At 36.4% G+C, this 20,883-nt stretch overlaps 1 protein-coding gene and 1 pseudogene across 9 annotated transcripts in view; both read left to right on the top strand.

Moving 5' to 3' along the window:
- Positions 1-20,883, top strand: part of DOCK7 (dedicator of cytokinesis 7) — a 219,588-nt gene that overhangs the window by 45,312 nt on the left and 153,393 nt on the right. For 8 of the 9 annotated variants that reach the window (XM_072820523.1, XM_072820525.1, XM_072820522.1 and 5 more), the window contains 4 exons: positions 7,631-7,697; positions 8,987-9,136; positions 15,654-15,734; positions 17,443-17,608. In XM_072820523.1, coding sequence (XP_072676624.1) covers positions 7,631-7,697; positions 8,987-9,136; positions 15,654-15,734; positions 17,443-17,608 — 464 coding nt within the window. Of the gene's footprint in view, positions 1-7,630; positions 7,698-8,986; positions 9,137-15,653; positions 15,735-17,429; positions 17,609-20,883 lie in introns of all 9 variants that reach the window. The other variant, XM_072820530.1, reaches the window with a different exon arrangement.
- On the top strand, positions 3,555-3,719 carry LOC140631370 (U2 spliceosomal RNA; annotated as a pseudogene).

Below are 20,883 nucleotides of genomic sequence, written 5' to 3'. Positions count from 1 at the left end.
AACTCTATGCTAATACAGAGCCTGACATGAGGCTTGATCTCATGACCCTGAGGTCACGACCTGAGCCAAAATCATGAGTTGGTTGCATAACTAATTGAGCCACCCCGCCTCACTGCTTGCTCACTTCTTTCATGATTTTCTGGCTTTCTTTAGTGATATACTTGGATTCCTTTCTTTTTATATCTTACATTTCTATTACTGGTTTTGAGTTTGTGGATACAATTAAGTTTGTGTGTAACATCTTATCCATAAGCAGTCTGTATTAAGTTGATGGCTGCTTAAGTTTGAACCCATTCTTTACACGCCCCTCCCCCCTTTTTAGGTGTATGGTGTCATACCATACATCTTTGTCAGTCCCTTGACTTACTTTTACAGATACACTGAATTTCACTGCTTTTGTACTTCCTACTTTTCTCCTGCTTATGGTCTTTCCTTTCCACTCAAAGAATCACCTTTAACATATCTCATAGGGCTAGTTTAGTAGTTATTGGTCATGAATTCTTTTAACTTTTGTCTCTTTACCCTCATTCTCTTCTGAAAGATAGACTTGCTGGGTAAAGTGTTCTTGGCGACAGGGTTTTTTTTTGTTTCAGCACTTTGAATATATCATGCTATTCCCTTCTGGCCTCTTGTTTGTTTGTTTCTTTTATTTATTTATAAAATATTTTATTTATTTATTCATGAGAGACAGAGAGAGAGAGAGGGGCAAAGACATAGACAGAGGGAGAAGCAGGCTCCATGCAGGGAGCCCAATGTGGAACTCGATCCTGGGACTCCAGAATCATGCCCTGGGCTTAAAAGCAGGTGCTAAACCGCTGAGCCACCCAGGCATCCCTCTTTTTTTTTTTTTTTTTAAAGATTTTTTAAAATTTATTCATGAGAGACACAGAGAGAAGGCAGAGACACAGGCAGAGGGAGAAGCAGGCTTCCCGTGAAGAGCCTGATGCAGGACTTGATCCCAGGACCCTGGGATCACACCCTGAGCCAAAGGCTCAACTGCTGAGCCACCCAGGTGTCCATGGTCTACAAAGTTTCTGCTGAAGAATCAGTTGATAGCCTTATGGGATTTTCCTTGTATGTAATTGTTTTCTCTTGCTGCTTTTAGAATTCTCTGTCACTACCTTTTGCCATTTCAATTACTATGTGTCTTGGTGTGGACTTCCTTGGGTTGATATAGCTAGGAGCTCTCTGTGCCTCCTCAGTCTGGATTTCTATTTCCTTCCCCAGATTTGGGAAGGTTTCAGCTATTATTTCTTCAAACAAGTTTTCTGCCCCCTTTCCTCTCTATTCTTCTGGGACACTTATGATATGAATGTTACTACACTTTATGATATCACTGAATTGTATAAGTCGTTTTTCATTTTTTACAGTTTTTTCCCCCTCTTCTATTCAGCTTGATTGCTTTCCATTACTCTGTCCTCCAGGTCACTGATCTCTTCTGCTTCTTGTTTTCTGCCATGTATTCTGTCTGGTGTATTTTTAATTTCACTTACTGTGTTCTTCATCTCTGATTTTTTGTTTTGTTTTGTTTTCTTTTTCTTTGTTGAATGTCTCCCTGAGATCATGTCCTCTTTTCTCCAGTCCCATGAGTATCTTTATGACTATTTCTTTTTTTTTTTTTTGACTTTTTTTTTTTTTACTATTTCTTTAAATTCTCAATTGGGCATGTTATTTATATGTTTTGTTTAGTTCTCTTGCTGTAATTTTGTCTTTTTTTTAAAGATTTTATTTATTCATGAGAGACACACACAGAGAGAGAGGCAGAGACACAGGCAGAGGGAGAAGCAGGCTCCATGCAGGGAGCCCAACATGGGACTCGATCCCGGGTCTCCAGGATCACACCCTGGGCCGAAGGCGGCGCTAAACCGTTGAGCCACCCAGGCTGCCCTGTTTTGTTTTTTAATTTGGGACATATTCATCTGTTTCCTCATTTTATCTAACTCTCTGTGTATGTCTCTGTGTTAGGAAAATCAGCTGTGCTTCCTGCTCTTGAAACTAGCAGCCTTATGAAGAAGAGGTCCTGTAGGTCCCTGTGGTGTAATGTCCACTGTTGACCAGAATCCAGTGATTCAGGGGGTCTTCTATGTGTGATGCATGCATCCTGCTATCATGGCTGAGCTGCTTTTGCCTTCAGTCCAGTCATCTACAGCAGCTGTTATTGCTTGTTGTAGGCAGGGTTTGGTTCCTATGTTTTTAGTGGGCCAGTTTGGGGCTGCCTTGGGCTTAGGTTGAATAGGACCAGGCATGTAGTAGCACTGAACTACAGGGCAATTTCCCTTTGTTTCCCCTGAGAAGCTTTCATTGCTGGATGAGGCTTGCAGTCAGACCAGCTGTCTGGTGCCAGCTGTCTGGTGCCACAGTCAGACCAGCTGTCTGGTGCCACAGCTGTCTGGTGCCACAGATGAGGCTTGCAGTCAGACCAGCTGTTTGGTGCCAGCTGTCTGGTGCCACAGGCTTACAGTCAGACCAGCTGTCTGGTGCCATTTGACTGCTATTGTGATTATGTTTCCCTTTCTTCAGGGTAGCAGTCACATTGGAGTGGTGCTGGTGCCTGTTGGGGTTGCGTGCACACTGCCAGACTTGTGGCACTGCTTTGGATGGGTTCTAGTCAAGGGCATATTGTAGGGGGCAGGTCTAGGAGAATGAAGAGGCACAGTGCACTTTTAGCAAGTTAGGTGCTGAGTTTGTGTTGTGCTGGTTCCAGTAGGTATGTAGACTGGGGGATTGGAGAGGGAAATTGCACCCACCAGCTTCTTTGTTCCTGGAGAGGTCTCCTAGTCATGCCTGCACCTCTAGCACATGGTCTGAGATGAGTAAACAAATCCCCCTCCTGTAGACACCAGAAATAGATAACCAGTAAATCATTAAAAAAAAAAAAAAAAAAAAATCTGAGGGACTATTTGTTGTGCTGTCTCATTAAGGGCAGGGACTCAGTTTCCTTTCACCTTCCTGGCTCTCTCAAAGCCTAGCCTCTTGCTTTGCAGATGGCCACCTTGTTGTACCCTCACATAGCTTTTTCTTTGTTCCTACACGAGGAGAAGAGAGGTGCTGGTATCTTTTTCTCTTTTTTATAAAGATACCAGTCTTTTTGGCTTAGAGTCTCAGCCTTATTGTCTCATTTAACCTTAATTACCTACTTGAAGGCTCTATCTCTAAATGTAGTCAAATGGGGGATTTTATTAGATATAAAATCTCAGGGGACACAATTCAGTTCATCAAAGTATCCATAGTGGTCACTCCCTGAGATTTTATTGGAGTAATATTCTAGGTGGTGCAGATTTTTGTGTTTTATCACTTTGGCTCGAGCAGGGAGAAACTTAGATATGAAATAGGAAAAAAAAAAAAAACCCAAACAATAACTCCTCTTGAGTTCATAACCGTAAGCTTACATAGTATCTGTATGGTTCAAAAAACTCCAAGGCAAAAATGTAGTTCCAGATTATTAGTATTATTATAAGGCAAAATTGACCATAAGTCATAATAGAAGGTCAATACATGTTGATAAAATGTTCAAAACCGTATAATGAAAATTGTATGAAAGCAAATGTGTTAAAATATACTCCACTAAAATCTGTTCTTATCAGTTTAATATCTGATACATCATCTAGCCAAATATATATAAATGGATATTTGGAAGTGGGAGATGGAATAGGAGTTTGCTCCATCTACTCCATACATTGAGTTGGTATTATAGTACTCCCAGGAACAGTGCACTTCCTTAGGGGAATTAAAAATAAAAAAAAAGAAAGCCTGAAAGAAATAAGCCAATATTTTGTTAGTAGTGTGTTTTGATAGGCCTCTGAGTAATTAGAAATTACCTTTTTGAGGATGTTTTAGAATTCTCAACATTTCAAATAAATCAGCACTTCTAGTGAAAAAAAAAAAAACAACAATAACCCTTTTTGCAACTTAGTAGTCACTGAATATCAAGTGCTTAAATAGTATTTCTTGACAAACTGAAGCATGGTTATGTTTTGTTGCATGAGAGTAGTATGGTATGCTTTTTAAAATTTCTTTTGACTCAGATTATAAACTGAATGTATGAGAAGTGTACATTGAAAAAGAGAAGACTTTTAAAAAAGCAACCATGGCCGTCCCTTTGTACAATGCAAGAGCCTTTGAAACATTTAAAAAAAAATCAAATGATGTATCTGTTTTAAAAAATCCTTGTTATGCATTAGGAGGAGCCTTCTTCTTCTTCTTCTTTTTTTTTTTTTAAAGATTTTATTTATTTATTCATGAGAGACACAGAGAGAGAAGCAGAGACACAGGCAGAGGGACAAGCAGGCTCCATGCAGGGAGTCTGATGTGGGACTCAATCCGGGGACCCCAGGATCACGCCCTGGGCTGAAAGCAGACACTAAACCCCTGAGCCATCCAGGGATCCCCAGGAGGAGCCTTCCTTAATGTGAAATACAGTGATTTTTTTTCCTCAAGATTTCCAATCTTTGTTCATCATACTGACAATATGAATCTTTAAATACTGTCCAACAATATCATAGAAAAAACTGTTATACATGAATTTTATGTTGCTAAATTAGAAAATAGGATGCTAACTTTCTGAATAAGCAATTAACTTTTCTGTTACATTTGATCCATTTTTGCTTATTTTTGTCTGAATTTAAGATTTTTTTTTTTTAAGATTTTATTTATTTATTCATGAGACACACAGAGAGAGGCAGAGACACAGGCAGAGGGAGAAGCAGGCTCCATGCAGGGAGCCCGACGTGGGACTCGATCTGGGGCCTCCAGCATCAGGCCCTGGGCTGAAGGTGGCACTAAAGTGCTGAGCCACCTGGGCTGCTCTGAATTTAAGATTTATATGAAAATGAAAAGGGTCAAAGGAGGCAGGGCAATTTTGAAGCACTATAAACTAGGTATCAAGACTTAATGTGAAGTTACATAATTAAGACAGTATAGCAATGACACATAATTAAATAAACCATCCAGTGAAATAGAACTAGAGATAGACCTATATGTTCATGGATTTTTGATTTACTATTAAAGTGGTACTACAGTAGTCCCCCTCTCATTCATCGATTCATTTATCAGTGGTCAGTTGCTATCCAGAAGCAGATGATGATCCTTTTGACAATACATGGTAGCCTATGTCCTTCTCCTCACCTTCAACTTAAACATTGACGTTTTATCATCTCATCGTAAGGAAAAGGAGGATGAGTACAGTGCAACAAGATTTTGAGGGAGAGAGACCACATTCACATATCTTTTATTATGTACTTGTTCTATTTTGTTTGTTCTATTCCTTTTAATCTTTTACTGTATCTAAAGTATAAATTAAATTTTATCACAATTGTTTATGTATTGGAGAAAACATAGTATATGTAGATTCCAGGACTACCCACAAGGTTTCAGGCATCCATGGCTGGGGGGTGGGGGAAGGTCTTGGAACATAGTTTTTGTAGATAGGGGGAGACAACTCTATAGACAGTGGGGTAAAGTAATCTTTTCAGTAAATTGGCAGGACAGGTGGATATCTGTTTCTCTGTATTTTTCTTTCTCTGTCATATAGAGGGAGAAGATATTTTCAATATCTTCACATTTGACAAAGTGTCCATATGTAGAATGGTAAAGAGTATACATTGATGAGGAAAATGTCACACAAGAAATAGAAAAATGGTTTAAAAGACAATACTTATATGGTCATAAATATATGAAGAGATGCATATTAAAAGTCCAGTATGATACCATACCCACTGGAGTCACAAAGTCAGAGAGAGTGACAGTAACAGGTGTTACAGAGATTGCAGAGTAGGCATTGTAGAAGTTGAGCTGTGTAGACAGTATCACCAAAATTCCTATTTGGCTTCTGCATTGAGTTCTGCTAAAAGAGGCATTAGGAAGTTAGGGGGTAGAAGAGAGTGAAATTAGGGGTATTTTTTCCCTTTATTCGTTCCCTGCTAGGTCATATTGATTGGTTGCCTCCTTCTTCCAAGACCACCTCTGTGAAGGGCCCTTATCTATTTTTTCTAAGTTTTTTTTTTTTTTAAAGATTTTATTTATTTATTCATGAGAGAAATAGGCAGAGGTAAAAGGCTCCATGTGGGGAGCCTGATGTGGGACTTGATCCCAGGACTCCAGGATCATGCTCTGGGACAAAGGCAGACGCTAAACCGCTGAGCCACCCAGGTGTCCCTGTTCTAAGTTTTGATTTACCACTTCCAAGGTCTCTTTTAGGTCAGGGATTGATAATGACTCCCTGCTATTGCTGTCCCTGGAGAATTGTACTCTCTGTAGCTGTTATTCTGAAATCTTGTCCAAATCTTTGTGAGTCACCCTTCATTAAACCTTTAACCCAATGTGAGTATGTCATCTCTGGCAAGGACTTTGGTAATACTCTTAGGATAAAAAAAAATGAGCAGTGTAGAACAGAGTTTTTATAACTTTAGCACTATTGACATTTTTTGTCTGGAGAATTCTTTGTTGTCAGGGTCTCTCCTATACAGTGCAGAATGTTTTGCCATATAGGCTTAGTCTCTACTCACTAAAATACCAATAATACACCTGCAGTAATGATAGTTTTTTTTTATTATTTTATTTTTTTAGTAATGATAGTTTATTTTTTTATTTATTATTATTATTATTATTATTATTATTATTATTATTACTTATGATAGTCACAGAGAGAGAGAGAGAGAGAGAGAGAGAGGCAGAGACACAGGCAGAGGGAGAAGCAGGCTCCATGCACCGGGAGCCCAACGTGGGATTCAATCCCGGGTCTCCAGGATCGCGCCCTGGGCCAAAGGCAGGCGCTAAACCGCTGCGCCACCCAGGGATCCCAGTAATGATAGTTTAAAATGTTTCCAGATATTGCCAAATGTCCCATTGGGGGCAAAATTGTCCTTTATTGAGAACCACCGTTCTAGAGTTTTAGTTAACCTAATGTTACATATCATTTCATTCAGTAGATACTTACTAAATGTTTGCTATATGTAAATCATTGTTCTTAGAAGTGAAATTAGACACCACAATTTAAGGATTATAGTTCTAAAATACATTTTGGTGGGATGCCTGGGTGGCTCAGCGGTCGAGCATCTGCTTTTGGCCCAGGTGTGATCCTGGGGTCCTGGGATCCATTCCCACATCATGCTCCATGCATGGAGCCTATTTCTCCCTCTGCCTGTGTCTTTGCCTCTCTCATGAATAAATAAATAAAATCTTAAAAAAAAAGTACATTTTGGCATATTTATATAATGAAAATTACTATGCCAGCATTAGAAATCATGGTTAGATTAATATGTATGACAGGGATATATATCCATAGAATAATAAGTTGAAAAAGCAGACCACTAAATATATAGTGGCACACTTTGTTTTAAAAAAATCCATTCACCACATGCATTTATACATAGACAAAAGTCTAGAATGTGTAGGCCTCGAACCTTAATTTTGGTTCTTTCCATCTGGTGGAATTTTGTGTGCTCCCATTTTTCTCTGAAATTTTTTACGTGTTTTCTTATTTTTTTTTACATTGAATATATGGATTACCTAGGTAATGTAATGATTGATTTAGACAGAAAGCTATACGTGGAAAAGTGTTTCAGAAAGAAGGAGTAGCATAGATGGGATAGCACTGATGTAGAAAGTTAAACTTTTTTCTTTCTTCTTAAAGGTTTGAAATTGAAATTGAACCCATTTTTGCAAGTTTGGCTTTATATGATGTCAAGGAAAAGAAAAAGGTAAGAGTCTGTTATTTGAACACAGTCTGGTCACAATCCTAGGTTTCAGAAATTGATTTTTAATTTGTTTTAAAAGATAAATAAGTAACACTTTTCATGTGAATTGTGAAACATACATCTTTTCAAAAGAAATTAGAAATTTAATTTATTGAGATATGGTAAATATTTTCTTACTATAAAATAGTTTAGTTGATACTTAGTTTTTGTTTAATTGAAAGAGTTCCAACAGCAAGTAGCAGAAGCAACGTTCTTTTAGTTTAAGAAAAACTAATATAAGGAAAGCATTTTAAGCAAATAATATATAAAAGATAAGAATCATTAGGAATTTTTGTTGATGCAGGTTTAAAATTCATTAGCTAAAAGATCATTTATGTGTGCTTGAAATATTTTGTCTTATATACTGCTTTAGTTTTACTCATATCTTTATTATTCTTAGGAGTTTTTTTTTTTTTTTTATTCATGAGAGACAGAGAGAGAGAGAGAGGCAGAGACATAGGCAGAGGGAGAAGTAGGCTCCCTGCAGGGAACCCGATGCATGACTCGATCCCGGATCCCGGGATCAGACCCTGAGCCAAAGGCAGACACTCAACCGCTAAGCCACCCAGGTGTCCCTAGCTTAGGAGTTTTTCAGAGGGTCATCTCATACAGCATTTCTTTCTTTCTTTCTTTTTTTAAAGATTTTATTTATTTGAGAGAGCATGGGAGAGGGAGAAGCACAGGCTCCACACTGAGTAGGGATCCTGATGCAGGGCTCGAACCCAGGACCCTGGGATCATGACCTGAGCTGAAGGCAGATGCTTAACTGACTGAGCCACCCAGGCGTTCCTCGTCCAGCACTTCTTAACTTATGTTCTAAGCCTAATTAATGTATAATAGAAACTGAGTACTTGTAGTGACTTCTGCTATCAATATATTATAGATTTTTGCAGTGTAACTCTTCCCTAGCAGCTTGTATTTGCTAAACCAATCTCCTAAAATATTATTCATATAATTTTTTAAAGACTCCATTTGAGGTAATTCATCTTAATAATTTCTTTGTGTACTGTATTATAGGTTACATTTCTAAGCAAAAATATTAGGAATGTAGTTCTTTAGATATGTTTCTTGTATATTTCCCAAATAGTTTGTATATTTCTTTTTGGTTTGATTTAGACATGTAAAGATTGGTCATTGAAATATATGATAAACTGTATGTTAATATAATGTTGTAGTATCTATAATAAGACTGAATGTACTTTATTTTTGTAAAATGTACAGATTTTAAATTTAATATATGAATTTTTTTTTAGATTTCAGAAAACTTTTATTTTGACCTGAATTCTGAACAAATGAAAGGATTATTACGTCCCCATGTACCACCTGCTGCCATTACCACTTTGGCAAGATCAGCTATTTTTTCTATTACTTATCCTTCCCAAGATGTTTTTCTTGTAATAAAGGTGAGAATAATTTTAAATATATAAGTTTATTTGTGTAGTGTCTGTATATTTGTCTCTCCGTTAATATCACAAGCTTTTCAGAGCAAAGATTTTATCTATTTTTTCATCTTATTTTTTCTTTTTTATTTATGAGAGAGATTGAGTGCTCATGAATAGGGGGAGGGGCAGAGAGAGAAGCAGACTCCCTGCTGAAGAGGGAACCAGATGTAGGGCTTGATCCCAGGACCCTGAGATCATGACTGGAGCTGAAGGCAGACACTTAACCAACTGAGCCACTCAGGTGCGCCCACTGTAATATTTCTTAACACAGTATTGGATGTGTGCACTATAGGTGCTACCTAAATTTTTTTTTGAATGGGAGCTCTCTTAATCAGGACTCTCCAGATCAGTAGGATGGAGCACACACATAAACACAGAGAGAGATTGATTGATTTTAAGGAATTGGCTCATGTGTAATTGTGAGGACTGGCAAGTTAGAAATGTGTAGAGCAAGCGGGCAGGTTGGAGTTCAGGTAAGAGATGGTATTGTGGTCTTGAGTCTGAATTCCAAAGGGCAGCAGACTGGAAATTCAGGCAGGGTTCGTTGTTGCAGTCTTGAGAATTATTTATTTGAGAAACCTCAGTCTTTGTTTTTAAGGCCTTCTCCTAATTGGATGAGTTCCACCAATTGGAGAAGGTAGTGGAGAAGGCAGTCTGCTTTACTAATTTATGTATTTATTTTTATAAAATTTTTATTTATTTATGTGGGAGAGTGAGAGAGAGATAGTGAGAGAGAGAGCACAAGCAGGGAGGAGGGGGAGAAGCAGGGTCCCCACTGATCAGGGAGCCCAGGACTTGATCCTAGGAACCTGATGTCATAACCCAAGCTGAAGGTAGCCATTTAACCGTCTGTGCCACCAATGTGCCCGTACTCTACTGATTTAAATGCTAATCACCTCTAAAAATACCTTCATAGCAACACATAGGTTAGTTTGGTCAAATAACTGGGCATCATAGCCTAGTTGTTATATAAAATTAACTGTCGGGATCCCTGGGTGGCGCAGTGGTTTGGCGCCTGCCTTTGGCCCAGGGTGCGATCCTGGAGACCCGGGATCGAATCCCACATCGGGCTCCCGGTGCATGGAGCCTGCTTCTCCCTCTGCCTGTGTCTCTGCCTCTCTCTCTCTGTGACTATCATAAATAAATAAAAATTAAAAAAAAAAATCTCCCTGAGGTGTTGTCTCTCTCAACTCTCTAACACTTGCCAATCTCCCTTTAAAAAAAAAAAAAAATTAACTGTCACAGGAGGCTTACTATGATCTTTTTACTCAGTTCTTGTATTTTTTTTTTTTTAATATTTTACTTATTTATTCATTAGAGGCGCAGAGAGAGGCAAAGACCTAGGCAGAGGGAGAAGCAGGCTCCATCCAGGGAGCCTGATGCGTGACTCAGTCCTGGAACTCCAGGATCACGCCCTGAGCCAAAGGCAGACACTCAACCACTGAGCCACCCAGGCATCCCTCAGTTCTTATATTACATAAATATTATATAAATATGAATATGTAAATCATTGAGGTCATGGAGCATTATGATTTGAGTGTCAGCCACTTAAGAATAAGAATTACAAACATGGAAAAAGAAAAGAGAAGCAAACCATAAAACAGACTTCTAAGTATAGAGAACAAACTGAGGATTATTGAGGATGAGGTAGGCAGAAAGATGGGTTAAATGGGTGATGGATATTAAGGAGGCACTTATGATGCGCACTGGGTGTTATACATAAGTAATGAATATCTAAATTCTACTCCTGAAACTGGTATTAAAGTATATATTAACTAACTGGGGCATAAATAAAAACATGAAACAAAACATAACAAAGACAAAAACAAAGAAAAGAATAAGGATTCAAAATTTAAAATCTGAATTTTACTAAGCTGTTTAGCTTAGGATAACTTGAAGAATACTTTACCATAACTTGACCTTGATTTGAGAGAAGCCTAAAATATATTCTTTAATCATTTTATCTTCATTTATATAAAATTACCCTAAAAGGTAATGAATTTTACAATAAGGCTATAAAATGGATTGTCATGAAATGAATCCTGTTTACCCACAGGAATAATGTCCTAATTTGTGGACACATTGCTATGAATTCAGGTTAAAATAGGTCTTAGCTACTGTGAACAGTTAATCAGTCCTACAAGCAAGGATTTAGCAGCAGTGGTCTTTTGAAACTCAAAGAGTAAAGTTCTAGATACTAATACAATTGATAAATATAGTATATACAAGTTCCTTTACATGGGAAAATGGTATGTTTTCATAAAATAGAACATATTTGAGGATATGATATGGAAAGATACAGCTGATGGTTGGAATATTTACTGTTTGAAAGTGAGATTATTTAGTGACAAGATTTGGTTGTCATCATCGGAGTGAACAGTTTAGATAGGATTAAGTGTAAGAAATATTGTAAATGTTCAATGTAAGTAAATAGGGAGATAAATCATATTATATTCATATTATATTTATATTAATTCATATTCATATTAATTCATATTATATTCGATACATGGCAAATAAAAGCACAATTTGGAAGAATTTTTAGTGATACAGAAACATATGTGGCGTATAATATTTAGTGAAAAATCTGGTACAAAACTGTATGATGTCAATTTTATAAAATATAGATGTATACAAATATATGTGTATACATAGAACAAGCTTTTTTATAATTTTAAAAAATTGAACAAGTTAAAATATTAAAATTTTAAAGAAAATGTTAATTTAGGAGGTTTTCTTAAATCACTTGTTGTGCAGCGGGATGGTTTTGTTCCCTGAGAGGAAGAATTCTATTGATCTGTGTGCTGGTGAGTTATGGCTATACATGAAGAAAAAGAGATCCTAGTAGCATGCAACAACAGGCACTTACTTAGGTCATGCATCTGAGTTGTCTGGTGGTTAATCAATACAGGTGGTTTGTGTTCCTGTAGTTGTCTGTTGGTGCGGTGGAGGGGTCAGTTGATTCAGCTGAAGCTGTACTTTTCTATATGTCTCTTTTTTAGCAGTCTAATCTGGCACATTCTCATGGTGATTGTAGAAGTGCCAAAAAGTAGACCCACCTGCATAGGCACCTTTTAAGCTTTAGGTCACATCCAGCTAACATTCCGTTGGCCAATACAAGTCACGTGACAGAACACAAAATCAAGGAGTTGGGATATATACTTGGCTGGCCTTTTTATTCAGAGGGATTCCCACGTCATGTAGCAATGAGCAGGGTAAAGGAAGGGTGAAGAATTGGAGCTATTAGTGCAATATATCATTGTCCGAGATACTGGAATTCTGGCTGAGCCAGGATTATTATTATTATTATTATTATTATTTTTAAAGATTTTACTTATTTATTAATGAGAGACACACACACAAAGAGAGAGAGGAACAGACATAGGCAGAGGGAGAAGCAGGCTCCATGCAGGGAGCCTGACGTGGGACTTGATCCGGGGTCTCCAGGATCATGCCCTGGGCTGAAGGCGGCACTAAACCGCTGAGCCACCTGGGCTGCCCTGAGCCAGGATTATTAATTCCTTGCTCATTTTGGGGTTTGTTTATTGTATTGTATTGCATGTATGTATGTATTTATTTATTTTAAAGAGTTTTATTTATTAGTGAGGGACAGAGAGAGAGGCAGAGACATAGGCAGAGGGAGAAGCAGGCTCCATGCGAGGAGCCTGATGTGGGACTCCATCCCAGGACCCCGGGATCGTGACCTAAGCCAAAGGCAGACGCTCAACCCCTGAGCCACTTGGGTGCCCCTTGGGTGCCCCTTGGGTTCTGTTTAACAGCTTAGTTGCTTTCTGGTAAATATGTGAAGGAGTAATACCATTTTGTTTGGATTATTTTTTATGGAAGTTTAGAGTACAAAAACAAAGCTCATTGAAAGAAACCTACAAATAGGGGAAGATAAACTTGCTTTTTTTTAAAAAATTTCATTTCATTTATCATTAAGGTAATGATAACAGAATAACCTTAAAAGTATTTTAATTAAATTTTTTGTTGAGGTATGCCTGTGCTTTTTTAAAAAAGATCATTCTAAAAGATATATATGCATGTATGTATGTATGTATGTATGTAAGATTTTTTATTTATTTGACAGACACAGGAGAGCCAGAGAGCATAAGGAGGATGGACAGCCTAGGGAGAGGCAGAAGCAGGCTCCCTGCTGAGCAGTGAGCCCAATGCAGGGCTTGGTCCCAGGACCCTGGGATCCTGACTTGAGCTGAAGGCAACTGCTTAACCAACTAAGCTACTCAGGCGCCCCAAGATTTTATTTATTTATTTCAGAGAGAGAGAGAGAGAGAGTATGAGTGGCGTAAGGGGCAGAGGGAGAAGCTGACTCCCTGCTAAGCAGAGAGCCCAATGTGGGACTCACTTCCAGGACCCTGAGATCATGGCTTGAGCTGAAGGCAGACGCTGAACCAACTGAGCCACCCAGGGACGCTTGTGCTTATTTTTTTTCTTTTTAAGATTTATTTATTTGAGAGAGAGACAGAGAGGGAGTAGGGGGAGGGGCAGAGGGAGAGGGAGAGTCTTAAACAAACTCCCTACTGAGTGTGGAGCCCTACATGAGCCTCAGTCTCAAAACACTGAGATCATGACCTGATTCGAAATCAAGTCTGTTGCTTAACCGTGTGTGCCATCCAGGCTCCCCATGCCTTTGCTTTTCTGTGTCAAATCCAAGAAAATGTCAATTCCAGTGTCATGAAGCTTCTAATTTTTCTCTTAAGAGTTTTACGTTTTAGGTCTACATTTAGGTCTTTGGTTCATTTTGTGTTAATTTTTGTATTTGATAAAGGGTAAGGGTCTAAATTTATTCTTTTACATTTGGATATATAGTTTTTAAAATACTACTTTTGGAAAAAACTGTCCTTTCCCCATTTAATGGTCTAGGCAATCTTGTTGAAAATCATGAAGGTTTATTTCTGGGCTGTATTCTGTTCCATTCATCTATATATATGTCTTTATGTCAGTATCAAATTTTTGTTATAACTGTAGCTTTGTATTGTGAAATCTGGAAATATGAGACTTCCAGCTTTGTTCTCCTTATAAAGGTTTGTTGTGATTATTGAAGGTTCTTTGAAATTTCATATGAATTTTAGGATGAATTTTTCTATTTCTGCAAACAAAAATCCTTGAGATTTGGTAGAGATTGCACTAAATCCCTAGATTGCGTTGTGTAGAATTGATATCTTAAGGATTTTAAAGTTTCTGGTCCATGAATATGGGATGTCTTTTTATATCTTCTTCAATTTCTTTTACAAGTGTTTTATGGTTTTCAGATTACAGATCATTTACCTTTTTTGGTTAAGTTAATTTCTCAGTACAGGTTTCCTTGCTATCTGGAAGGAGAGTGCCTTTATGAAACTTTTGTAAGCTGAAATGGCATAAAGTGAAAAAATAGTTACCATTTATTTATATGGAAAATTTTTTGAGTGTTTTTGGACCTCCAAAAATAAGCTCTCTTAGGCTTTCCTGCTACCATTGGATATAATCTTGCCAACAAAGGCACAAAATAAATTGAGATAAAGCCCAGATGCTCATATATAGAGTTCACTGCTATGGCAGCTTGATGCTAAGATGCTGAGTGTAGTGTCCAGGGAAGAGGGTTGGCAGTGCCACTCTTGTTTCTCAAGGTGCGTACTGCCTATATATCTGGCAACTGCAAAGCAAATGTTGAATGTTATTTTTGCTTTTTGCCTTTTTTTTTTTTTATAAAGGTGAAACTTTAGATTTCTTTCAGTTAATGAAAACTAGTATTGTAGGTCTTTTGTAAAAGCAAAGTGGCATAATGGGAGCTTTCTAAAAGTGGGGGATACCTATATTTTTTGTTTTTGATATTACTGTAAATGGAATTGTCTTCTTAATTTCCTTTTTGAATTGTTCATTATTAATGTATAGAGATACAACTAATTTCTGCATGTTGATTTTGTATCCTGTAACTTTGTGGAATTTATTAGTTTTAACCGTGATGTGTGTGTGTGTGTGTGTGTGTGTGTAATAGGCTCTTCTGTGCAAAAGATTACATCTACAGACAAAGACAATTTTACTTCTTCCATTCAGATTTGGTCCTATATATTCTGTTTCTCTTGCTTTATTCTCTGGCTTAGACTTCCAGTACTTTGTTGAATAGAATTGGCAAAAGTGAACATCCATATCTTGTTCCCGATGTTAGAGGAAAAACTTTCAGTCTTTCACCACTGAATATGATTTTAGCTCTGGTATTTCCATATACGGCATTTATTATGTTGAGGTAGCTTTCTCGTATTCCTAGTTTGTTGAATGTTCCTAGCATTCAAAGGGTATTGAACTTTGCCTAGTTATTTTTCTGTATCACTTGAGATGATCGTGTGTGTTTTCTGTCATTCTGTTAATGTACTTTATGTTGAAAGGTTGGTTTTAATGTTGAACCATCCTTGCATTCCTGGCTGATTGCTTTTTTTTTTTCTTTCAGCTTAATTAGTCTTTACTTTTTTTTCTTTGACAGCTAGAAAAAGTTCTACAGCAAGGTGACATTGGAGAGTGTGCAGAACCATATATGATTTTCAAAGAAGCAGATGCGACGAAGGTAGATTGTCATGCCTCACATTTTTTCTCACTTTTATAGTCATTTCCCATCTCTATAGTCATATAGTTTTCTTCCCATTTCCCCTAAATCCTCAAACTCAACCCTAAACATCCTCTGATTTCCGAAGTTATTCTTTGGCAGAATACTATGCAAAGCATATTAAGGAATTTCACTACTAATTCATTATTTTCTATTGACCTACCCAATTTATTACTTTCTTCTTTATCTTTTTTGCCACCTAGCTTTTGTCATATGTCATTTTTTTTGGCGGGTGGTGGCTAGGGACAGGTAGAATGAGAGAACTTTTTTTTTTTTTTTTTGGAATGAGAGAATTTTAAGCAGGCTTTATGTCCAGTGGGAGCCCAGTGCTGTGCTTAATCTCAAAATTCTGAGATCATGACTTGAGCTGAAATCCAGTCAGACATTTAAAAGACTGAGCCACCCAGGTGCCTCTGTGCTGTGTTATTCTTCAAAATCTCTCTCACTCCCAAACTAATTGACTCTGAATTTTTTTCTTGAAGAGAAATTAATGTACTTAATTCCCAAATAACTAAAATTTTCAAAAATAGTTATAGTTTTACAAAATAGTGATATTGATAATAAAACTTCATAGTAAGATGACTATTCTTGAGCTCTGTCACGCTGCAGATAATTGAGGAATACAGTAAAAATAGAAAATGCAATCTATCTTTTGCCATCAGATGACTAAGTTTTAGAATCTGGATCAATTTATAAAGCAGAAGTAATTCATATAAAGTTGGTACCAAATTTCAGATACCCTGTGTTAGCTACAAAATAACAGAAGATCTTAGATCTTTGACCACATGATTTAATAGTTGAAACAGCCAGGATAGTATGATTGAGGAATACTGGACAAGTTACCAAAATCTAGAATATGTTTTGCTTTCTATCTTTGTGAAATTAGTACAGGAACTGAGCTTTTTCTGCTAATATAGGTAGACCTGAGGACATGATACTGTCCTCTGATCCCTGGCTAGCTGATTGAAATCAGGGTTACTGTATTCTGGCTTTCCCTATTGGTTAGTTCTCATAGGCCACCTTAGCGTTTGTGTCCAGGACAGCCTAAAAGTTGGGCTAGCTTCATGGTATCTTCTAGGTAGTTACATAGTGTTTGGACCATCAGTTTATTTCTAGGGTTTAGTCCATTTGTAATAATTTTTTCTTTATTTCTTTAATTACAATTTTGAGTTTATATGTTATTAGCCTATTTGTGCCCCCCACTCCCACCTTACCTTATTCCTTTTCTTGCCATAAAATTCAGGATTAGTTCCAAGTGGCTCAACTACTTCCATCTTTTTTAGAATAATAAAATTTAGTAAGTCATAACCTTGAATATTTTGTATTTAGCAGTTATTGGCTAGAACATGGTTATGTTTCTTTGCATAAAATAGTACTTGTAATACATAAACATGTTTGACACTTGCTCTCCTTTCTTTCCTACCAAGATGAGATAATCACAAAGAGAAATTTGAAAGACTTACTCTGCACATACATTTATAGAATGGATTGAAATTATTCAGTGGTTAAGATAAATGTAGTGTTAGTTGATCTCTGAAAGGTATAGATTATTTTTCCATCTGTGTTGAGAATTGCGAGTTCTTACCCTGTCCTTTTATGTATTATGGAGTAGTCTTTAATTCATTTCTTTTGAGCATAATTATATAATGTATAAAGTTTTGTTTTGCAGAATAAGGAAAAATTGGAGAAGCTGAAAAGTCAAGCCGATCAGTTTTGTCAAAGACTTGGGAAGTATCGCATGCCTTTTGCTTGGACTGCAATCCATTTAATGAATATTGTTAGCAGTGCAGGGAGTTTGGAAAGAGATTCTACAGAGGTGGAAATAAGCACTGGAGGTAAGAGTGTTTTATATAAAATATTTTAAATGTATACTTTTAAATTTTTTTCTATATAGGCTTGTTTTATTTGTTTTTGGGTTTTTTTTTTTTTTTTGGCTTGTTTTATTTGTACACCTTGCAATGTTCAGAGGCATTCAGTGTTTTTTTTTTCTTGCCTTCCCCCCAACCCACAGCTTTATTGAGGTGTAATTCATATGCTATACATTTTACCCATTTAAAGTGTCTAATTCATTTTTTTTTTTTGAATCTATTCACAAGGTTCTACAACTGTCACCGCAGTCTAATTTGGAACACTGTTCTACTCATTAGCAGTAACTATCCCTTCTTCCCCAATTCCCAAAGACAACCCTAAACAATCTCTGATCTCTTTTGTCTATGGAGACATAGATGGATTTGTCTATGCTAGACATTTCATATCAATAGAATTATATAATTGTAGTCTTTTGTTAATACTTTCTTTCACATGGTGTAATGTTTTAAAAGTTCAATCATGTTGTAGCATGTATCAGTATTTAATTTTTTTTATTGCCAAATAATAGTCCATCACGTGGATATAGCACATTTTATTTGTCTATCCATCAGTTGACAGACATTTAGGTTGTTTAAACTATTCGTTTAGTATAAATACTGCAGTTAATGTTCATGGACAAGCTTTTATTTGAATATATGTTTCATTTCTTTTGGTTTTAAACTGGTAATTAATTGTTAAGTCATATGATAATTCTTTCACCTACTAATGAACTACCAGGCTTTTTTTCAATGTTGCTGCTCCATTAAAATTTCTACTAGCAGTGTGTGAAGGTTCCAATTTCTCTATATCTTTGCCAACACTTGTATTATCTGGTCCTTTGATTACAGCCATCCTAGTGTGGGTAAAGAGGTTTGTCACTGTGGTTTAGATTTGCCTTTCCTTGATAGTTAATGATCTTTAGTATTATTTTACTGCACTGGCTATTCGTATATTTTCTTTGGATAAATATGTAGTCAAATCCTTTGCCCTTTTTATTTTTAATATCTGTTTTGTCTTGTTTTCTAGTGTATGCTAATTTTTTACGTGTTTTTAAAAATTTACTTGTCATTGAGTTATAAGAGTCCTTTTGTATTCTGGATACAAATCTTTTATCTAATTAAGGATTTGTAAATATTTTTTCCAAGTCTATGGGTTGTTTTTTTATTTTTTTGCTGGTATTGTTTGCAGCACAGAGATTTAAAATTTTGATGAAGTTCCGTTTCTCCTTTCTTTTGTTGCTTGTGTTTTTGGAGTTATATCTAAGAAAACATTACCTAATCTCAGATCAGGAAGATTTACTTGTATGCTTTATAGAATTTTATAGGTATAGCTCTTATTTGGCTACATGAGAAGTAGAGGTCCAACCATTATTTTTTTTATGTAGATAATGAGTTGTCCCAGCACCCATTTGCTAAGACTGTTCTTTCTCCAGCAAAGGGTCTTGCCATTCTTGTTGAAAATCAGTTCATGATAGATATATGGGTTGAATTCTGGACTCTCAATTCTATTCCGTTGATTTATGTGTCTGAGCTTCTGGTAGTACTATACTGCGTTGATTATTTTAGCTTTGCAATAAGTTTTGAAATTGGAGAGAGCCCTCCAACTTTATTATTTTTTTTAAAGTTTTTTTTTTCCTCCCTATTTGGGCCCTTGTAGTTTCATATGAAATTTAGGATCAGCTGTCAATTTCTTTTTTTTTTTTTTTATTTTTTTAAAAAATATTTTATTTATTCATGAGAGACAGACAGACAGACACACACACACACACACACAGGCAGAGGGAGAAGCAGGCTCCATGCAGGGAGCCTGACGTGGGACTCCATCCCGAGTCTCCAGGATCAGGCCCTGGGCTGAAGGCTGCGCTAAACTGCTGAGCCACCCGGGCTGCCCCAAGCCCTCTTAACAATATTAAATCTTCCAATCCATGGAACGTTTCTCCATTTATTTAGATCTTAACTTTTTTTTTCAACAGTTTATCGTTTTCAGTATACAAGCCTTGCACTTTTCCTGTTAAATGTATACCCAAATATTTTACTGTTTTTTATGCTATTTTAAATGCAATTGTTTTCTTAACTTTATTTTTAGAATATTTACTTGTTATGTATAGAATATTGACTTGAAAAAAAAAAAAAAGAATATTGACTTGAATATTTGTCCTGAACTTTGAAATCATTTTTAACATGTTTGCTAATTACAATGTTTTTTTTTTTTTTTCTTTTTCCTGGATTCTTTAGGATTTTCTCTATACTAGGTCAAGTCATATGTAAATAACAAAAAGTTTACTGTTTCTTTTTCAGTCTGGATGTCTTTTATATTTTTCTTTTCTAATGAGCCTCCTATACAATGTTAACTATAACCTCCTAATAATATTTAATAAAAGTGGCAAGAGTGGATATCCTCTTCTTGTTCCTGACCTTGGGAGGAGTACATTCAGCCTTTTTTAATCAAGTTTGTTTCTGTCGATTTTTCATAAGTGTAGCTTAGTAGATTGATGAAATTACCTTCTATTCCTAACTTTTTGAATGTTTTTATCTGGAAAGAATGATGAATTTTGTCAAATCTTTTTTCTGCCTTAGAGTTGTCTTGTATAGTTTTTGTCTTATATTCGTTTAGTAGGGTGTCTTGCATTAGTTGATTGGGTTTTGGATGTTAAACAAGATTAGTTAAGAAATGTAAGATTAACATTTTGGGAGGAATCCCACTTGGTCACGGTATGTAAGTTTTTTGTAGATGTTAGAATATGTTTCCCAGTATTTTATTTAATATTTTTTTTCTATAAGAGATATTTGTTTTTTGAAATATTGGAAAAATTCTCTAGTGAAGCCATCTTGGCTTGGTCTTTTTGTGGTAAGTTTTTTTCTTTACTAAATAGATCTTTTCACTTGTTTTAGATCATTTTATATTTTTTGTTTTACCTTAAATCAGTTTCATTATTATGTTTCTTTCTAGAAAGGTTCATTTTTTTTTTAAGATTTTATTTATTTATTCATGATAGACATTGGGGGGGCGGTCAGGGACACAGGCAGAGGGATAAGCCAGCTCCATGCCGCGACCCTGACCTGGGACTTGATCCCGGGACTCCAGGATTGTGCCCTGGGTCAAAGGCAGGCGCTAAACCGCTGAGCCACCCAGGGATCCCCGGAAGGTTCATTTTGTGTAAATTATCTAATTCCTACAGTTATTCATAATATTGTAATATAATCCTTTTTCTAAGAACCGTAGTGATATCTCTTCCTTCATTCCTGATTTTTAGTAACTTGAA

Source organism: Canis lupus, chromosome 3 (assembly GCF_048164855.1).
Source record: "Canis lupus baileyi chromosome 3, mCanLup2.hap1, whole genome shotgun sequence".
NCBI classification, from domain to species: Eukaryota; Metazoa; Chordata; class Mammalia; order Carnivora; family Canidae; genus Canis; species Canis lupus.
The sequence above is the reverse complement of the archived record's forward strand: the minus strand, read 5'-3'. Positions and strand labels throughout refer to the sequence as shown.